This window comes from Sminthopsis crassicaudata, chromosome 2, assembly GCF_048593235.1.
Source record: "Sminthopsis crassicaudata isolate SCR6 chromosome 2, ASM4859323v1, whole genome shotgun sequence".
Taxonomy (NCBI): domain Eukaryota; kingdom Metazoa; phylum Chordata; class Mammalia; order Dasyuromorphia; family Dasyuridae; genus Sminthopsis; species Sminthopsis crassicaudata.
The window spans coordinates 256,679,697-256,695,764 of NC_133618.1; the positions used below are offsets into that span (position 1 = coordinate 256,679,697).

General features: G+C 33.1%; 1 protein-coding gene across 21 annotated transcripts in view; it reads right to left on the minus strand.

Moving 5' to 3' along the window:
• EHMT1 (euchromatic histone lysine methyltransferase 1) overlaps positions 1-16,068 on the minus strand; it is a 265,726-nt gene that overhangs the window by 69,971 nt on the left and 179,687 nt on the right. For all 21 annotated transcript variants that reach the window (XM_074288973.1, XM_074288966.1, XM_074288986.1 and 18 more), the window contains 4 exons: positions 11,770-11,999; positions 10,206-10,379; positions 2,939-3,021; positions 356-462 (listed from right to left, as the gene is read on the minus strand). In XM_074288973.1, the coding sequence (XP_074145074.1) occupies positions 356-462; positions 2,939-3,021; positions 10,206-10,379; positions 11,770-11,999 (594 nt within the window). The remainder of the gene's footprint in view (positions 1-355; positions 463-2,938; positions 3,022-10,205; positions 10,380-11,769; positions 12,000-16,068) is intronic.

A 16,068-nucleotide genomic window follows, 5' to 3' on the forward strand; every position in this document is an offset into this window, starting at 1 on the left:
ATAATATTAGTATCCTTATTTGATAGTCGAGAAAACTGAGGCCCAGAGAGGTAATGTGACTTGTCCAGGGTAACAAAGATAAGTATGTGCCGGAATTCAAACCCAGATCCCCAGCATTCAAGAGCAGGAAACTCAGTCTCTACTTTAAGCTACATCATTATCATAGGCTTATTGAGCCATGGACACAAGTCTGAAAAAATCATAGTAATAATAAAAAATAGATAGGATAATGAATCCAAGCCCTCTAATTCCAAATTCAGGAATTTTTTTTCTATTACATCATCATAAGAAATTTAAAAACTTCTAAAATAATATGGAAGAAAAAAAAGATTTATTGTGAATGACAAAGATGAACCTGAATCAACATATGACAGATGTCCACATGGCCAGACTCTGCAGCTGCATGGAGTGGGGTTCTTTTATTCTGGTGCTCCATTTTAAAGTTAGGATCAATCCCATCAACTGTAAAATAATCATGATTTATTGATAACTTCATACATTACATATATTTCATATATTACAACTTCTGCTGTATAAAATAGCTAATATTTCTCTATACAACCAAGTTTAAAAAAAAAAAAAAAAAAGCCTGCCTTTATCTTGAAGGCTGTTGTTATTGTTGGGATAAGAAGGATACAGCGCTGAACCTTTTTGATGAATATCATCATTCCAATGTGGAAACTTTCAATGTGAAAACATCTTCAACCAAAGCAGATTGGCAATTCATTTATAACTGGAAGTCTCAATCAATCAACTAGCATTTATTAAGTACCTCTTATGAACCAGGCACTGGACTAGGCACTCAGGAAACAAATACTCTCCAGAGTTTATATTCCATCAAAGGTATCTGGTACACTGAACACGTAAGTGACTTGCACAGCTAAAATATGTCTAATCCTACAAGAATCTAATTGATTTTTACCCTATCTTTACCTCTATGCAACCAAGAAGATTCAGTAGGCCCCATAATTATTGCCTAGTGAGTCTTACCCACACTGGATGCCATCCTGTCATATCAGTAGAACTCCTAAGAACCTAAAAGGAAACTGAAACTGTGAATGTTTTAGTCATTTGTCATTCATTGGTACCCTGAAGGTAAAGCCAACCTCATCATCTATTACTCTTATCTACTCTGTCCTAATCCTTCATTCAGATTCTCTCACCTTTATCCTTTAAATTGCTGCAAAGAGAATCTTCCATATGACTAGCAAAATGATTTTTCTTAATAAATTTAACCTTGTCACCTCCTTACTGAATAAACTCCAGGGATTCATTCTTGGCTGTAGAATCAAGTATCAACTCTTCTGTTTGGCTTGGAAAGTTTACACAAGTTGAACCCAATCTATCTTATCTTTTCAGCTTCATTTTTTACTTCTGTTATCACAACTCTATGGACAAGTCAAATTGGTTTCCTCAAGTGCAGATGTTTGATCTCTCTAATTGCTGTGTGTGTGTGTGTGTTCATGTGTACACTTAGTTTCCTCCAACACAATATAAACTCCTTAATATTATAGATCATATAAGTTTTTGACTTTGTGAATCTCACATCTAATACTGTACCTGGCACACAGTTAAGTAATAAATGATTATTAACTGCATCCTGGTTCAGATCCAAATCACTTTATGCACAGAAAGGGAGGAATGAGGAAGAAATAAGCATTTAAATAGCACCTACTATATTCCAGGCACTGTACTAAGCAATTTTTATAAATATTACCTCATTTGATCCTTATAATTCTATAATAAGTGAAATTTTATACCTATTTTACAAATGAAGAAATTGCATATATGTACAAATTCTTTCCATGTTATTACCCCAATTAGCATGTGCATTCCTTGAAGTCAGAATTGCTTTTGCCTTTCTTTGTATACCCAAAACAAAGTGCAATACCTAGCACATAATAAGCATTAAATAAATTCTTGTTGAACAAATAAGATGACTTCTCTAGAGATTACATAAACAATCTTTCAATATATTTGGGAAAAAATGTTTATAATGCTAAATCATTAGAATATTATAAAAAATTTGACAAAACATAATGTTCATAAGTACAATAAAAGCAAATACTAAATCAGTTTCATTAACAAATTAATAAGCAAGGCAGCTCAACACTGATAAGACCAATGAAAATATCCTAAAATGATTGCTGCCTCCATCCCTATCTAGCATAGCATTTAACATCAAAGAACCAAACAAAGCCACATTACTGACAGTTAAGACAAACAACTTTTCAGCTTCTTTTGAATCAGGTATTCACAATGTGGATTCACCATTTTGCTCTATGTATTAGAAATTCCAAGAATATTTGGTATATATCCATGATTAAATCAAAGTAAAAAAGACAGTCATGATATAAACAAATTATTTTTAATTAAACATATTACTATAATATTAGTATGAATACTAAAGTTGTCTATGATGATGATGAGGAGGATGAGGATGAGGAGGATGATAACTCACATCAGTATACCACTTTAGGACATTTACACTATCTTTCCAACATTCTGGCATATAATGCCAGTACTATTACCTTCATTTACAAATAAGGAAATTAAGATTCAGAAAATATGACTTGTCCACAAGCACATAGTTAGTAAGCACCAAGGTTTTACACTCATAAAAAATAAACTACTAGGCCAACTACCCTTGTTGTAAATAATATTTGCCTTCTAGATGTTCTTATTCCTTAATGGCTATTTCAATGAGGGGTGGGAAAAAGGGAGAGGAAAGAGTTTCATAACCAAATGATAATGGAGCAAAAAACTAGGTCAAAAGAGAAATAGAAAAAAAAAAAAAAAATCCAAAAAAGTAATAAAAATAAGCTTACAAGTGAGTTGTGCCCAATGAGAGTACCATCCTATATCATATGACTACAAATTCTAATCTCAAATTCTGAGTCTAAAAGCATAATAATCTTGGATAACAAGGTCTACTTACCTAACATAAGCAGTACTTTTTGTAGTTCTCCTTGCCTGGCAGAAAAGTACAGCTGCTTTGGGTGAAAACGTAACTTCTTCGGTCTATTAAGAAATAAAAATGAATCAGATACTCTTAAAAGAAAATAAAGCTATCTGCTGCTTCAGCTTAGAAGAATATATCCCATGGGATATTGTTCTCTAAAGAATTATGTCTAATAACTAAAATGCATACTAAGCACATCTTATATGTCATTCCAACAAAAAGAGTATTTTATAAAATAAGCCTGTTATATGTATCCCAAAGCCAAAAGTATTTGATATATTAAGTCTTAATATTGATATCTATCAACCAATTTTTGGAAGGAAAAACCTAAGAAGTTTTGCATATCTTCATATGTGCCTTCACAATGGGGAATTAAGAGTCGAGGAAAGAAGGAAGAGAGAATCTGGAACTCAAAAAATTTAAAAACAAATATTAAAAATTGTTTTATATGTTAAGTGGGGAAAATAAAAAAGATTATTTTTTAAAAACAGATAAAAATAACACTTTTTCAATGGGTCTGGCTACATGATGCATTCACAGAAAAAGAAGATCTGGTTCAAGATTTGAGCTGTCTTCTATTTTTTTCAGTGTAAGAATAACTACATTTTGCAGGCCATACAGCAAAATTTACTTGGAATGAATTAGAACAGAAGATTAAGAGCAATGAAACACCCCCATATAGGTTAGTAAGAAATTAAAGAGTCACTACCAAGATTATCCCTCTTCTCCCACACAAGACAATTAAAATATTCTACATGGCTAACTTCTTCTTACCTTAAATTATGTGATATAACATTTGTAAAATACTTAAACACAGTACCTGTCCTAGAGTAAACACTATAAAAAATATTTATTCCCTTTTCTTCTTCCCCCTTTTTTTCCCTACCAAATGATGAGAACTGAATATCACTGATGATTACAACTAGAAATCAGTGGCAGTTTGGTATTTATTATTTGTAGCCCTTTGAAATTTGTATTCTAAACTATCCTTACTAGCATATATAGATGCAATGAGTAGCTAAGTAATGGTGTTACTTCTTGAAAAACATCAAGATATTCTTGAAATCATTTATTATATACATAAGAAAATATCCAATTCAGCCCCAAAAGAATAAACCATGAAAAATAACTAAGAGACTAGAAGAAAGGTCACTGAATAGAGAATAAAAAATCATCAATATCCTTTTCATTAATTTAGCACATAATGGCCCAATGACCAGACTAAATATATCAAAGACAAAAATGATACCTTGAAGAAAATTATTTCAGGCATGGAGAGATATTCAAGAACCAATTTTTTCCCTTACAATTACCTTTACTACTCTACTCAATGAGGAGACAGTAGAATGATATGAAAGTCAATCATCAATAAGCATCTATATTGAGTCTATTATGACAATTCAGAACTATGTCCAAAGTGCTATAAAATTGTGCATATCCTTTGATTCAGCAGTCTCTACCAGGTCTGTATCACAAAAACAATCATAAAAGACAGAAAAGGATACACATGTGCTAAAATACTTGTAGCAACTCTTTTTGTGGTGGCAAGAAATTGAAAACTGAGAATGTCCAACAACTGGATAATGGCTGAATAAGTTAAGGTGAGGGATATGAATGTAATGGACCTCTAAAAGGAATGATGAGCAGACTGATTTCAGAAAAGTCTGGAAAGATTTACATGAACTCATTCTGAGTGAAGTGAGCAGAACTTTACAGAACACTGTACATAGTGACAACAAAATTACATGATTACCAACTATGATAGACTTATTTAGCTCTTCTCAGCAATGTTCTGATCCAGGACAATTCCAATAGACTTGGGAGAGTGCCATCCACACCCAGAGAGAGAAGTATGGAGAATGAGTGTGGATCAAGGTATATAGCATTTTAACTTTTTTTGCTTTGTTTTGTTTTGTTTGCTTTTTCTTTTTTGTGGTTTTTTTTTTCCTTTTGGTCTGATTTTTTCTTGACTAGCATTACAAATGTGGAAATATGTTTGGAAGAGAATGAGGGGAAAAAATTTGGAACATAAAATCTTACAGAAATGAGTGTTGAAAATTATGTTTGCATGTTTTTAAAAAAATAAAATACTACTGAGAAAGGGAAAGAGATGTCTATTATGGGAAGGAAGTATATTTTAAGGATGGTAGATATTCAGAGGTACAGAGGAGAGCTGAGAAATGTACATTCATATTCAAGGAAAAGTAAGGTCAGTATCATTGGATAAAAAGAGTACATGGAAAGTAGTAATGTGTAAGAAGACCAGAACAGTAAAAAAAAAAAAGGGACAAGATTATTAAAGTAAGTAGCATAAAGAGGATTTTATATTTGATCTTAGAGGTAACAGGGAGCCACTGAAATTTACTGAGTAGGAAAAAACATAATCAAGCTTGTGCTTTAGGAAAATCACACTGGAAGACTGTAAGTAAACGGCTGGAGTGAGGAGAGACTTGAAACACAGAGAACCACCAGAAACCTATACTGAAATAGATATATCAGGTATAGAGAATCTTAACTAAAGTGACAGTCATGTGAGTGGACAGAAAGATTCATATAGGAATGCTGTAAAGTTAGAAACAACAGGACATGGCAACAGATTGAAAATATAAGGACGTTAGTAGTGCCATTAATAGTAATAGGGATGTTTAAAGAGTGTTGGTTGGATTGGGAGTGAAGTGTGAAGTGAAAGGAAGGGGCTTGAAAGGGGAGGATAAGAGGAGGCATATACTGAATTGTTTTAGGCATGTTGAGTTTCAAAATGACTATCAGATAATCCAGTTTGAGATGTCTAAGAGAAAGTTAAATGATGAGGAATTTGAAGTCAGAAGAAATGTTAGAAATGGATAAATCAATCTGAGAATCATCTGCAAAAAGATGAAAACTGAATCAAGCAGAGAAAATATGATCCCTAAGTGAGATAGTATAGAGGAAAGAAAAGGATCCAAACATCTGGAAGACACCTATAATTGGTGGTCAAGACCTGAAGGAAAAAAAAAAAAAAACAATGAAAGAGAGTAAGAGTGGTCCAACAAGAAGAAAACCAATTTTTAAAAAACCTCCCAAAATCTAAGGAGAAAAGTATCCTGAAGAACAGTTATGATTAATATCAAAGGCTGCAGAAAGGTCAAGATTTAGCAAGAAGAAAAGGTTATTATATTTGATAATGAATTATTCTGCATCAACAGATACAAGATGAGAGGAATATACTAATTAGGAAGGAACAGGGACCCTCCCTATGGAAAGGGCAAGGGACAAAATCCAGAAACTTAGCCATCTGGCTCTGAGACTAAGTGCAGGGTAAAGACTTAATTCTAATTTTTAGCCCTACATACAAGCCTACAGTGAAATAAACAAGTATAGGAGATCAAAACAAAAGGGGATTTAGGAATTCAGAAACTCTGAATCTGCAGTGCCACTTTGAACTTTACTAACAGTAGCTGAGTCCAACAGCAGTCTGTGGAAATTCAACCAACTTTACATAAAACAATAGATACAAATCAAAACCAGGTCTGGGACTTGCAGAGAGAAAACGAGGGCATAAACAGTCTCTACCTGCACCCTTATCCTAGCTGTGTGACCCTGGGCAAGTCACTTAACCCCAGCCTCAGGAAAAAAAAGAGAGATAGAGGGAGGGAGGAGAAGAAAAAGCATTTTTATATAGCACCTACTGTGTGCCACACACTTTGCTAACGTGCTTTTCAAATATTCCCTCACTTAATCCAACAGTGCTTGCAAGGTTGATCCTGTTATACTCCACATTTTATATTTGAGGAAACTAAAGAAAACCGAAATTAAATGAAGTCCTCAGGTTTACACAGAGAGTATGAAGCTGAAGTTAAACTCAGGTTTTCCGGAGTTCAAGTCCAGCACTCCACTCACTGTGCAATGTAGTTTACGGTCACAATAATCTAGACAAAGAGATGAGAGCCTAGACTAAGCCAGTGGTTGTATGAAGAGGTCAGATGTGAGATACAAACAAGCTCAGACAATTGCCTAGATATTTGGGGTAGTGGAAAATGAGAAATTAAAGATATTAAAACCAATATTAGAAGCCTGAAAAATTTAAATGGTTATTCCTTTGACAAAAATAATGGAGTTGGAAAATTGAAATAATTTAGGGAAAAGTTTTTAGAGCATCCTATCTAAAATATTTAATAAGTGACTGATGACAGGAAACTGAAGCTCAGGAATTAGAAACAGTTCTAGGAATGATTGTATAAAGGATTATAATTTTACCGAAGGAAGTTAGGAAGTTCATCAAGAATGTATGTAGAAAGACATGAGATCAACAATACATAAGACAAAACAATAAGGAAGACCCACAAGTAGGTAAGGAACATGACTATGGAGTCAGATAGAAAAAAAAAAAAAAAAGTAAAAAGTTCATAGAGAGGAAATCCAGTTAAGGGTGACCAATAGTCAAACAGTTCCATGAACTGAGAAATGATCATCAGAAATTTTTTTTAATTAATTATTTAGTTTTGTCAGGGCAGCTAGAATTAAGTGATCACACAGATAGTGAATGTTAAATGCCTAAGTCCCAATTTGAACACAGGTTATCCTGACTCTAGTGTCAACGCTCTATCCACTGAACTAACTTAACTGCCCCAAGAACATCAGATTTAACAATTAAGAGATCACTGGTCTTTAGAGAAAACAAATTCAAAGTCAAAAGTAAGATTGAAAAGAAGTGAGGCTTAAGAAAACAAATTCAAAGTCAAAAGTAAGATTGAAAAGAAGTGAGGCTTGAATATAACAAGAGGAAGTGGTAGGGGGGAAAAATAAATAGGGAAAGATTGAAGATTAGAAGAGTGACAAAATCATTAAAACTCTAATCTGCAGAAGACGAAAAGAAGATGGGATCAAGGGCATGAATATATGGGTTGGCCTAAATAAAGAGAAAGGCTATTTCACTGTCACAAAATAGAAAAGAGGACAGTAGAGGAAAATGTCAAGAATTCTGAGATAAAGAAAAGAAAATGAATATTTTGGAAAGTAATTTGAGCTCTTCAAAAGCTTAATACATTGTAAATTTTTTCAACAATGTTTCTCAAATTGCAAGTTCACCGAATTGTCAAGAATAGAATAAAAATAAGCTCTTTTACTATCACTCATTCAATCACATTTATTAAGCACGTAAGTAGACTAAGCAATCAGCACTCTTTACTGAGCACCAGAGTGGTTTTGGAGCTTACTCAACTCCAACTGCCAACTTTTGGAACTAACTAGAAAACATGCTGTATCCTCACTATTTATTTCCATGAAAAGCTGAAAGTATTTTCAATCATTTCCTGAACAAAATTCTCTCTCTACCAGTAATGAAGTTTTTAATTTCTCAAGAACACTGGGGATTCTAAGGAATAAAATAAATAAATATCTTTACTCAGGAAACAGCAAAAACATTTTCTGAAATGTCATTTCAACAATTCAAAAATACTAACTAGAACTCATGAGTCACCTTGTCACTTCTCTAAGGGAAGTCTATTCTAATAACAAAGTTCATTACAAAGATTAGATTAGTGCAGCTATTAGGGAATCTTCCAGTCTAAGCAGATGACAAGTGGTGATGCTATGACTGGGATTCCAAGACTGAGCAATTTTTTAGCTTTGTCCCTGAATCATGTATAAAATGGTGGAACTCTTACAAGAAAATCTAGCATATGACCTAGTTTACACCTACTTAATGACTCTAAATTGTACATGTTTTGTGGCACTGCTGCCATTTATATTGAAATTTCGCATTCTTAGATTCAACAAATACAGTTTGGACATTGATGTTTTTCTTCCTAAGAACTTCAGTCTTAGGCATATTTATTACAGGAGCTAAACAATTTGCTTGGTACCCTAAACTTTAACGTAAATCCTATCAATTTAATATTACACAATCTAAGATTGACATCTATCTATACATCAAGATTTGTAACAACAAAATGACAAAACTTAAGACTTCCAACATTGTACCAAAAAAACACAAGACTGAATAAAATAAAAGTCATTTTTCTAAGGCTACAGAGAAAGTCAGAGGCAAAGCTAGCTTCAATATGCAACAGCAATATTTGGAGAGGAAATTTCTTTTCCCTCCTCCAATCCTTTTAAGGAACAGTGTTTAAGTATCTTTAATTTGGCAATGATACAGCCTTAATGAACATGATTTTATGACTTATAAGAGGTCATTTTCTCCCCTAGTTAATGAACAAGAAATTAAGCTGTAAGAATGTCACAAAAATTACAAGATCTTGCATCAGAAGAAACTTGTGTTTGTAAAAAAACTAAGTAAAATACTAATAAATAACGCCTTAGACTACCTGCCATCTAGGGGAAGGGGTGGAGGGAAGGAAGGGAAAAGTTGGAACAGAAATTTTTCCAAGGGTCAATGTTGAAAAATTACCCATGCATATGTTTTGTCAATAAAAAGCTATAATTAAAAAAATTTACTCCAAAATACATAAATGTTAAATATATAATTTTCTGATCATATATATACATATAACGTGTGTGTGTGTGTGTGTGTGTGTGTCTTTGTACTTAAGATAGCCATCTTTAGGGCAGGATAGTGAGGGAGAGAAATATTTGGGTGGGGTAGAAGGGGTATAGGTGTAGTGCACAACAGAAAATTTTTAAAAATTGCCGATTTGAATAAATAAATGATACCTTAACCTATAATATACAAAGAGCTATCATTTTTAACAATCAAATAAAGTAGTTGTTACAAGTATTATTATATCCATTTCATAAATAATTAAACTAAGGTTTGTGGAAAGTTTGAAATGATTTATTTGTTGTCAGAAAATAAGTAGCAGAAGTAGGACTTGAATTCAAGCTTTCCAATTCCTAATTCCATGTCCTTTCCACTATATACACAATTGTTATTATTCAGGCAGGTCATCCTAACTCTGGCCTAATACTCTTTCCACTGAATCATCTGGATGCCTCAAACACAAACCATGCTATTCTCGTAAGCACATTTTGCAAAAGTTGTAGAGAATGAGACATTATAGATGTAACCCTAACAAGTAGATAAAACCAGATGGAAAATCAACTTCACCAATCAGTTCTAGCAAATTATTTCAAATTATTTGATATGAAGAGGGAAAGGGGAGAATTAAGAAAATCAAGTTAGAATATGTAGAGAACCACTAAAATTAATAAAAATATAATCTAACGGAAATTCCCAAAAAAGTGACAAATGAGCTCTGAATCTTAAATGCCAATAGCACCTTTGTTAATTTATATTAGAACTTACTTTTCAGAATCCAAAGCAATCAAAGCACTCTCCAAGGTTTCTTTTACTGGTCCCTGTGAAAGACCAGTAGTAGGCTTGACAAAAACTGAAGACCCAGCCAATTCGAAGCCTTCAGGAGCTTGAGGAGTTGAACTCTCAGGCTTTTCCTCCTCAGATAACTGTGTTCCAACTCCGCTTTGTTTATTTAAAAAAAAAAAAAAAGTATTTGAAAAAGTGAATAGAGAAAACAAATGGAAAAAAAAATCTTTAAGAAACTCAAAATCTTAAAATACATTCTTCATAATTATCTTCTGTTTTTTTTTTTATGAAAATGGTTCATTTTAGCTATCCTGAGAACACAGTATTTAAAACTATACAAATCTACTACAAACTGTCATAAGTCATTTGGAACTATGCCCAAAAAGTTGTCAAACTGTGCATACCCTTTGACCCAGCATTGCTGCTATTGGGCTTATATCCCAAAGAAATACTAAAGAGTGGAAAGGGACTTGTATGTGCCAAAATGTTTGTGGCAGCTCTTTTTGTTGTAGCTAGAAACTGGAAGATGAATGGATGTCCATCAATTGGAGAATGGTTGGGTAAATTATGGTATATGAATGTTATGGAATATTATTGCTCTGTAAGAAATGACCAGCAGGAGGAATACAGAGAGGCTTGGAGAGACTTAAATCAACTGTTGCTGAGTGAAATGAGCAGAACCAGAAGATCACTATACACTTCAACAACAATACTGTATGAGGATGTATTCTGATGGAAGTGGAAAGCTTCAACATAAAGAAAATCCAACTCACTTCCAGTTGATCAATGATGGACAGAAATAACTATACCCAGAGAGGGAACACTGGGAAGCGAATGTAAATTGTTAGCACTACTGTCTATCTACCCAGGTTACTTATGCCTTTGGAAGCTAATAATTAATGTGCAACAAGAAAAAGGTATTTACATACATATATTGTATCTAGGTTATATTGTAACACATGTAAAATGTATGGGATTACCTGCCATCGGGGGGAGAGAGTGGAGGGAGGAAGGGGATAATTTGGAAAAATGAATTTAAAAAAAAAAAACAAAAAACTGTCACAAGTCTATAACTAATTGGCAGCTCAGACAGGAGACCCCAAAATAAATAATTATTGAATTAACAATTGAAGGATTCACAACAGAGTTCACTTTACTACATCCTTAGTACATCTGAATATGATCTGAGAGTCAAATTGAAGCTCAGAAATGCTTAGGTCTGAAATAATAAAAAAAAAAATTAAAAATCAATTTAAAAAGATAAAGAATTTCTTTAAGTGTAAAGAAAGATACTTATAAAAATGATCTGATTCATGCATAATCTTAGAAAATATAGAAATCACAAAAAGTGGAAGCTTTTAAACACCTACTAATCATGAAAAGGACCATTGCTGTTAAAAAAGCAACATGTGCACTGGCAAATGAAAGCACAGTATATGTATGTGCATGCACACAAGTCCATTTTACTCTTCAAATACCCAGGCAAAAGGTCAACATTCTTTTACTAATTCTAAAAAAATGAATATAATATCAAGTTCCATCTTACCTGCTACCAGTTGTAGTGTCAGCCCTTCCCTCTACAGTGACTGGTTTCTCTTGGACGTAGGTAAGCGACACTGTGGAAGTAGTGTCTGCTTTGGCTATGGTTACCTCTTTTGCTTTTGAGGTCTCTTCCCCACAATGGGGGCAATAGCTCGTATTATTAACATAGGAGGCACAGTCCTTATGAAAACGATGAGAGATGCTACTTTCAGGTTGACATTCCATAAAATTACCCTAAAAATTTTAGATAAAGAGATGAAAATGATATTTTATTATAACAAAGATCATATAACTGTTTTCTGAAAAAACAACTCCTTGAGTATTAATGACGAATATACTATTCTGTATTTTGGAACTTTTTTTGGGTAATGCACAGAACCTAAACTCCAGAATGCAGGTGATTCTACCCTCACCTTAAACATAAGGTACTAAGAGTCACAAGACAAAAGAAATGAATAGAGATTTCATTTTAAAATTTTTACACTGTGATTCAAAAAAGTATAAACAGAACAGAAAGGCTCCCTTAAAGGACTCTTCTACAATTGTGATATTGCTAGTCACAGTTTTATTATTAGCTCATTGGAGCAAAAGGGAATCAGTAAAATGATAAACTCCTACCCAAAACTATAGCTATAAAAAGCTCATGGCAGAAATCACACCATGGAACTGCTGTTCAATTTAGCTTCCTAGTAAACTATAAAATGAACTTGAGGTTCACAAGTGCAAAAATATTTATAGCAGGATGGCAGGAATTGGAAACTGAGTGGATGCCAATCACTTGGGGAATGGCTGAAAAAGTTGTGGTTTTTGAATGTAACGGAATATTTTTGTTCTATAAGAAATGATGAGCACCTTGATTTCAGAAATGCCAAGAGACTTACATGAACTGATGCTGAGTAAAGTGAGCAGAATAATAAATCAGACTTAGCTCTTTTCAGCAATACAGTGATCCAAGACAATTCGAATAAACTTGGGATAGAAAATGCCATCTACATCAAGAGAACTATGGCAACTGAATATCTGTTGAAACATATTTTCACTTTTTTGTTTTTTCTTTCTCATGGGTTTTTTCTTTTGTTTTGATTTTTCTTTCACATCATGACCAATATGAAAATATGTTTAAGATGACTGTACAATATATATTGGATTGTGTGGGTGGGTGTGGGTGTGTGGATAAGTGCAAAGATTGCTTGCTGTCTTGAGGAGGGAGGGTGGTAAGGGAGTGAGGAAGAAAAAAAAATCTAGAACTCAAAATCTTTTAAAAACAAATGTTGAGGGGCAGCTAGGTGGTGCAATGGATAGAGCACCAGCCCTGAAGTCAGGAAGACCTGAGTTCAAATCTGACCTCAAACACTTATCACTTCCTAGCTATATGACTCTGGCCAAGTCACTTGTTGAAAATTATCTTTACATGAAACTTGAAAAATAAAATACTACTGGGGGAAAAAAGGATCAGAGAATCTTAAGTTGTTATAGTTGTAAGCAACCTGCTAAATTATAGGGCCCAAATTTTGGAAACCATTTTATAAATGAGAAAACTGAGACCAAAGTACTGAAATAGTTTACCCAAGGACACAAATCTAATTATGGTATCCAAGGCTAGGACCAATGTGGATTAAAATCCAATCTAATGAATTATATATTGTAAAGGGACTGATATATTTTCTTTCTCCAACAAACATCCTTAACTATTTTATTGTAATAAGTGACACGAATTAACCAGGATCATTTATTTACCACTCTGAATTTCTGTAACAGTCTGCCCATATCATGAAACTTTAATTTAATCCTATTTTGCTTTAATTGTGTGATTAATTAATCTTGTGTATTGTTTCATGTATATTGATCTTATCTTTTCATTATAGACCAATCAGACTCTAAATTCCTTGAGAATACAAGCTAAGAGATCTTTTTATTTTAATGTTTCAATAATCCTTCTTTAAAGACATTGATATCACAGCCCAACAATCTTGCAACAACAACAACAAAAGAATTTGGGAAGATATTAATATTGAATTAATTACATGTTAAAATTTTTCAAGCAAAGGAAGCATATATATTATTAGGAGTAGACTATATCCTTTTGTGTCTTATCTTTGAAAGTCAAATTATAATTGTGAGGAGCTTGAAAATCAAGAAAATGTTATTCTAAAAAAATGAAAAATGGACAGTAGATAATCTTTGAATCATTAAAAATATGTATTAGAAGATGTGATTTGTAAGTTCAGGATGAATAAACAGGTCAGATACTTTAACACAGTTGTGAGTCAATTTGGAAACCAAGTGAAAAAATAGGCGGATTTCTAGGCATATAGCCCAAAGAGGTCAAAGACAGTCAAGGGGGAGTAAAACCAAGTCCTTTTTTTAAAGGACTTGCTTGATTGGCTTGGTGGCACTTGACAAATGAATACTTAACAATGGGAGTGGGAGGAATAGTTGAGGAGAGAAAAGGGATAGGGGGATGAGTCCATGTCAATCTGTTGCCAATAATAAAAAACTGTTAGAAACATGCTGAGTGGCAGGAGATGGACGGTGGAGAAAAGAGTCAATCCTATGCGATTTGCATATTAGGGGTAATATTATTTAGTCTAACATAGCTCTAGATGCAAGCAATATTGTAGAGTAGATAAAATATAAGACTGGTGTTAAGGATATCTGTGTTGATATCTCAACCCTAACATTTACTAGCTATTATGACCATGTGAAACTCCTTTCACCTCTTTAGGCTTTGATCTCATATGTAAGATGAGGATAAATGATATGCTCAATATGTAATATAGATGATGTAAAGATCAAATATAATGAAGCACACTCAATGTTTTGCAAGATTACATTATAAACATCAACTATTGATAATACTCAAATTGAATAAGGACATTCTATTGGCTGTTCCTTTAAATGACAAACAGGTTTCTTGGAATCTAAAATTCAAGTAAGCATAAAATAAAGACATTTAGTAAAATCACAATGAGTTGCCATTCCCCAGTTCTATTTCAGCCAGACAGGACAGCTGCATCCTAGGCAAGAGTAGTAAGAATATGAATTCTTATGGGCATTTGAGTTTTCTTTTCAACATGAACCAAGCAGACTCCAAATTCTTTGAAAATAGGTGCTAAGAAGTCTTTTTAAGCATGCAGCTTAAAGAATGAGCAGATAGAATTAAAAGTAGCTATTTTCTGATTATCACTTCATCAGATCAAATAAGCCAAACAACTAAAAACTATATTTTAAAAAATTCACACACATCTTTCTTCTAAAGAATTAGAAACATTTTTAAAGTTCTTACCACCTATCTTCAGATAAAAGAGCTATAGGACGTGAAGCTAGAAATGATTTTACAATAACTAATTTGTCTCCTTATTTAATAGATGAAGAAAGTACAGAAGAGAAATAAATATTCAAGTAGTTAAATGGTTATAAAGTAAAGATAGTTACTACATGCTAAGATTTATCCTCAAATTTAGCTTCATTTATTAGAATACTAATTGAATGGGGCTAAACATTGCTTAATATTAGCAAAATGGACCAAAAAGGTATCCAATTATTTAGCAAAAATTTAATGAGTGCCCATATTATAGTGTTTAACACTGATTGATAGTAAAACTTATTCCTTTGACCTCCAATTAGTAGTCAACACACACACACACACACACACACACACACGACAAGACAAACTATTAAGATCCACTAGAGTTAGTAAACATGTTGAATTCACAAAAATCACAATCATTGGGTAACAGTTCATAGAGAGAATATATCTGAAGGAATTAATTGAATATTATATGAAAAGAGAGTAATCAAAAATGTTACAGAGAAAAGACTAGAAAAATGGCAAGGGATCTGAATCAGAACAAAGACTCTGAGCTTAATTTAGTAGACAATTTGGTTAGATAGGGGGAAGAAGACTGAAGTTTGGTACCAAATGTTCTTAACCAGGAATCCAGGGACATCAAGAGTTTCATGGATAAAATTCAAGAGCTTCATGAACTTAAAAGGGGGAAAAATATTACATCTTTAACTTCTAACTGAAATTTGTTATTTTTTTTCACTTATTTAAAAACATAATTATGAGAAGGAATCTATGGGTTTTACAAGAATGCGAAAGGGGTCCATGATCTCAAAAAAGATTAAGAACGCCTATTTTAGATCACCAGAATAATGATCAGAAGTGTTACAGAAAGATAAACTTGATATTAGAAGGGAGAGGAGAGGGTCTAAAGGCAAAAGGGTACCAATATGTATATACTTTATGTGTCTTATCCCCTCACAAGATCATCAATCTCATGAGAAGCCTAGAATATTA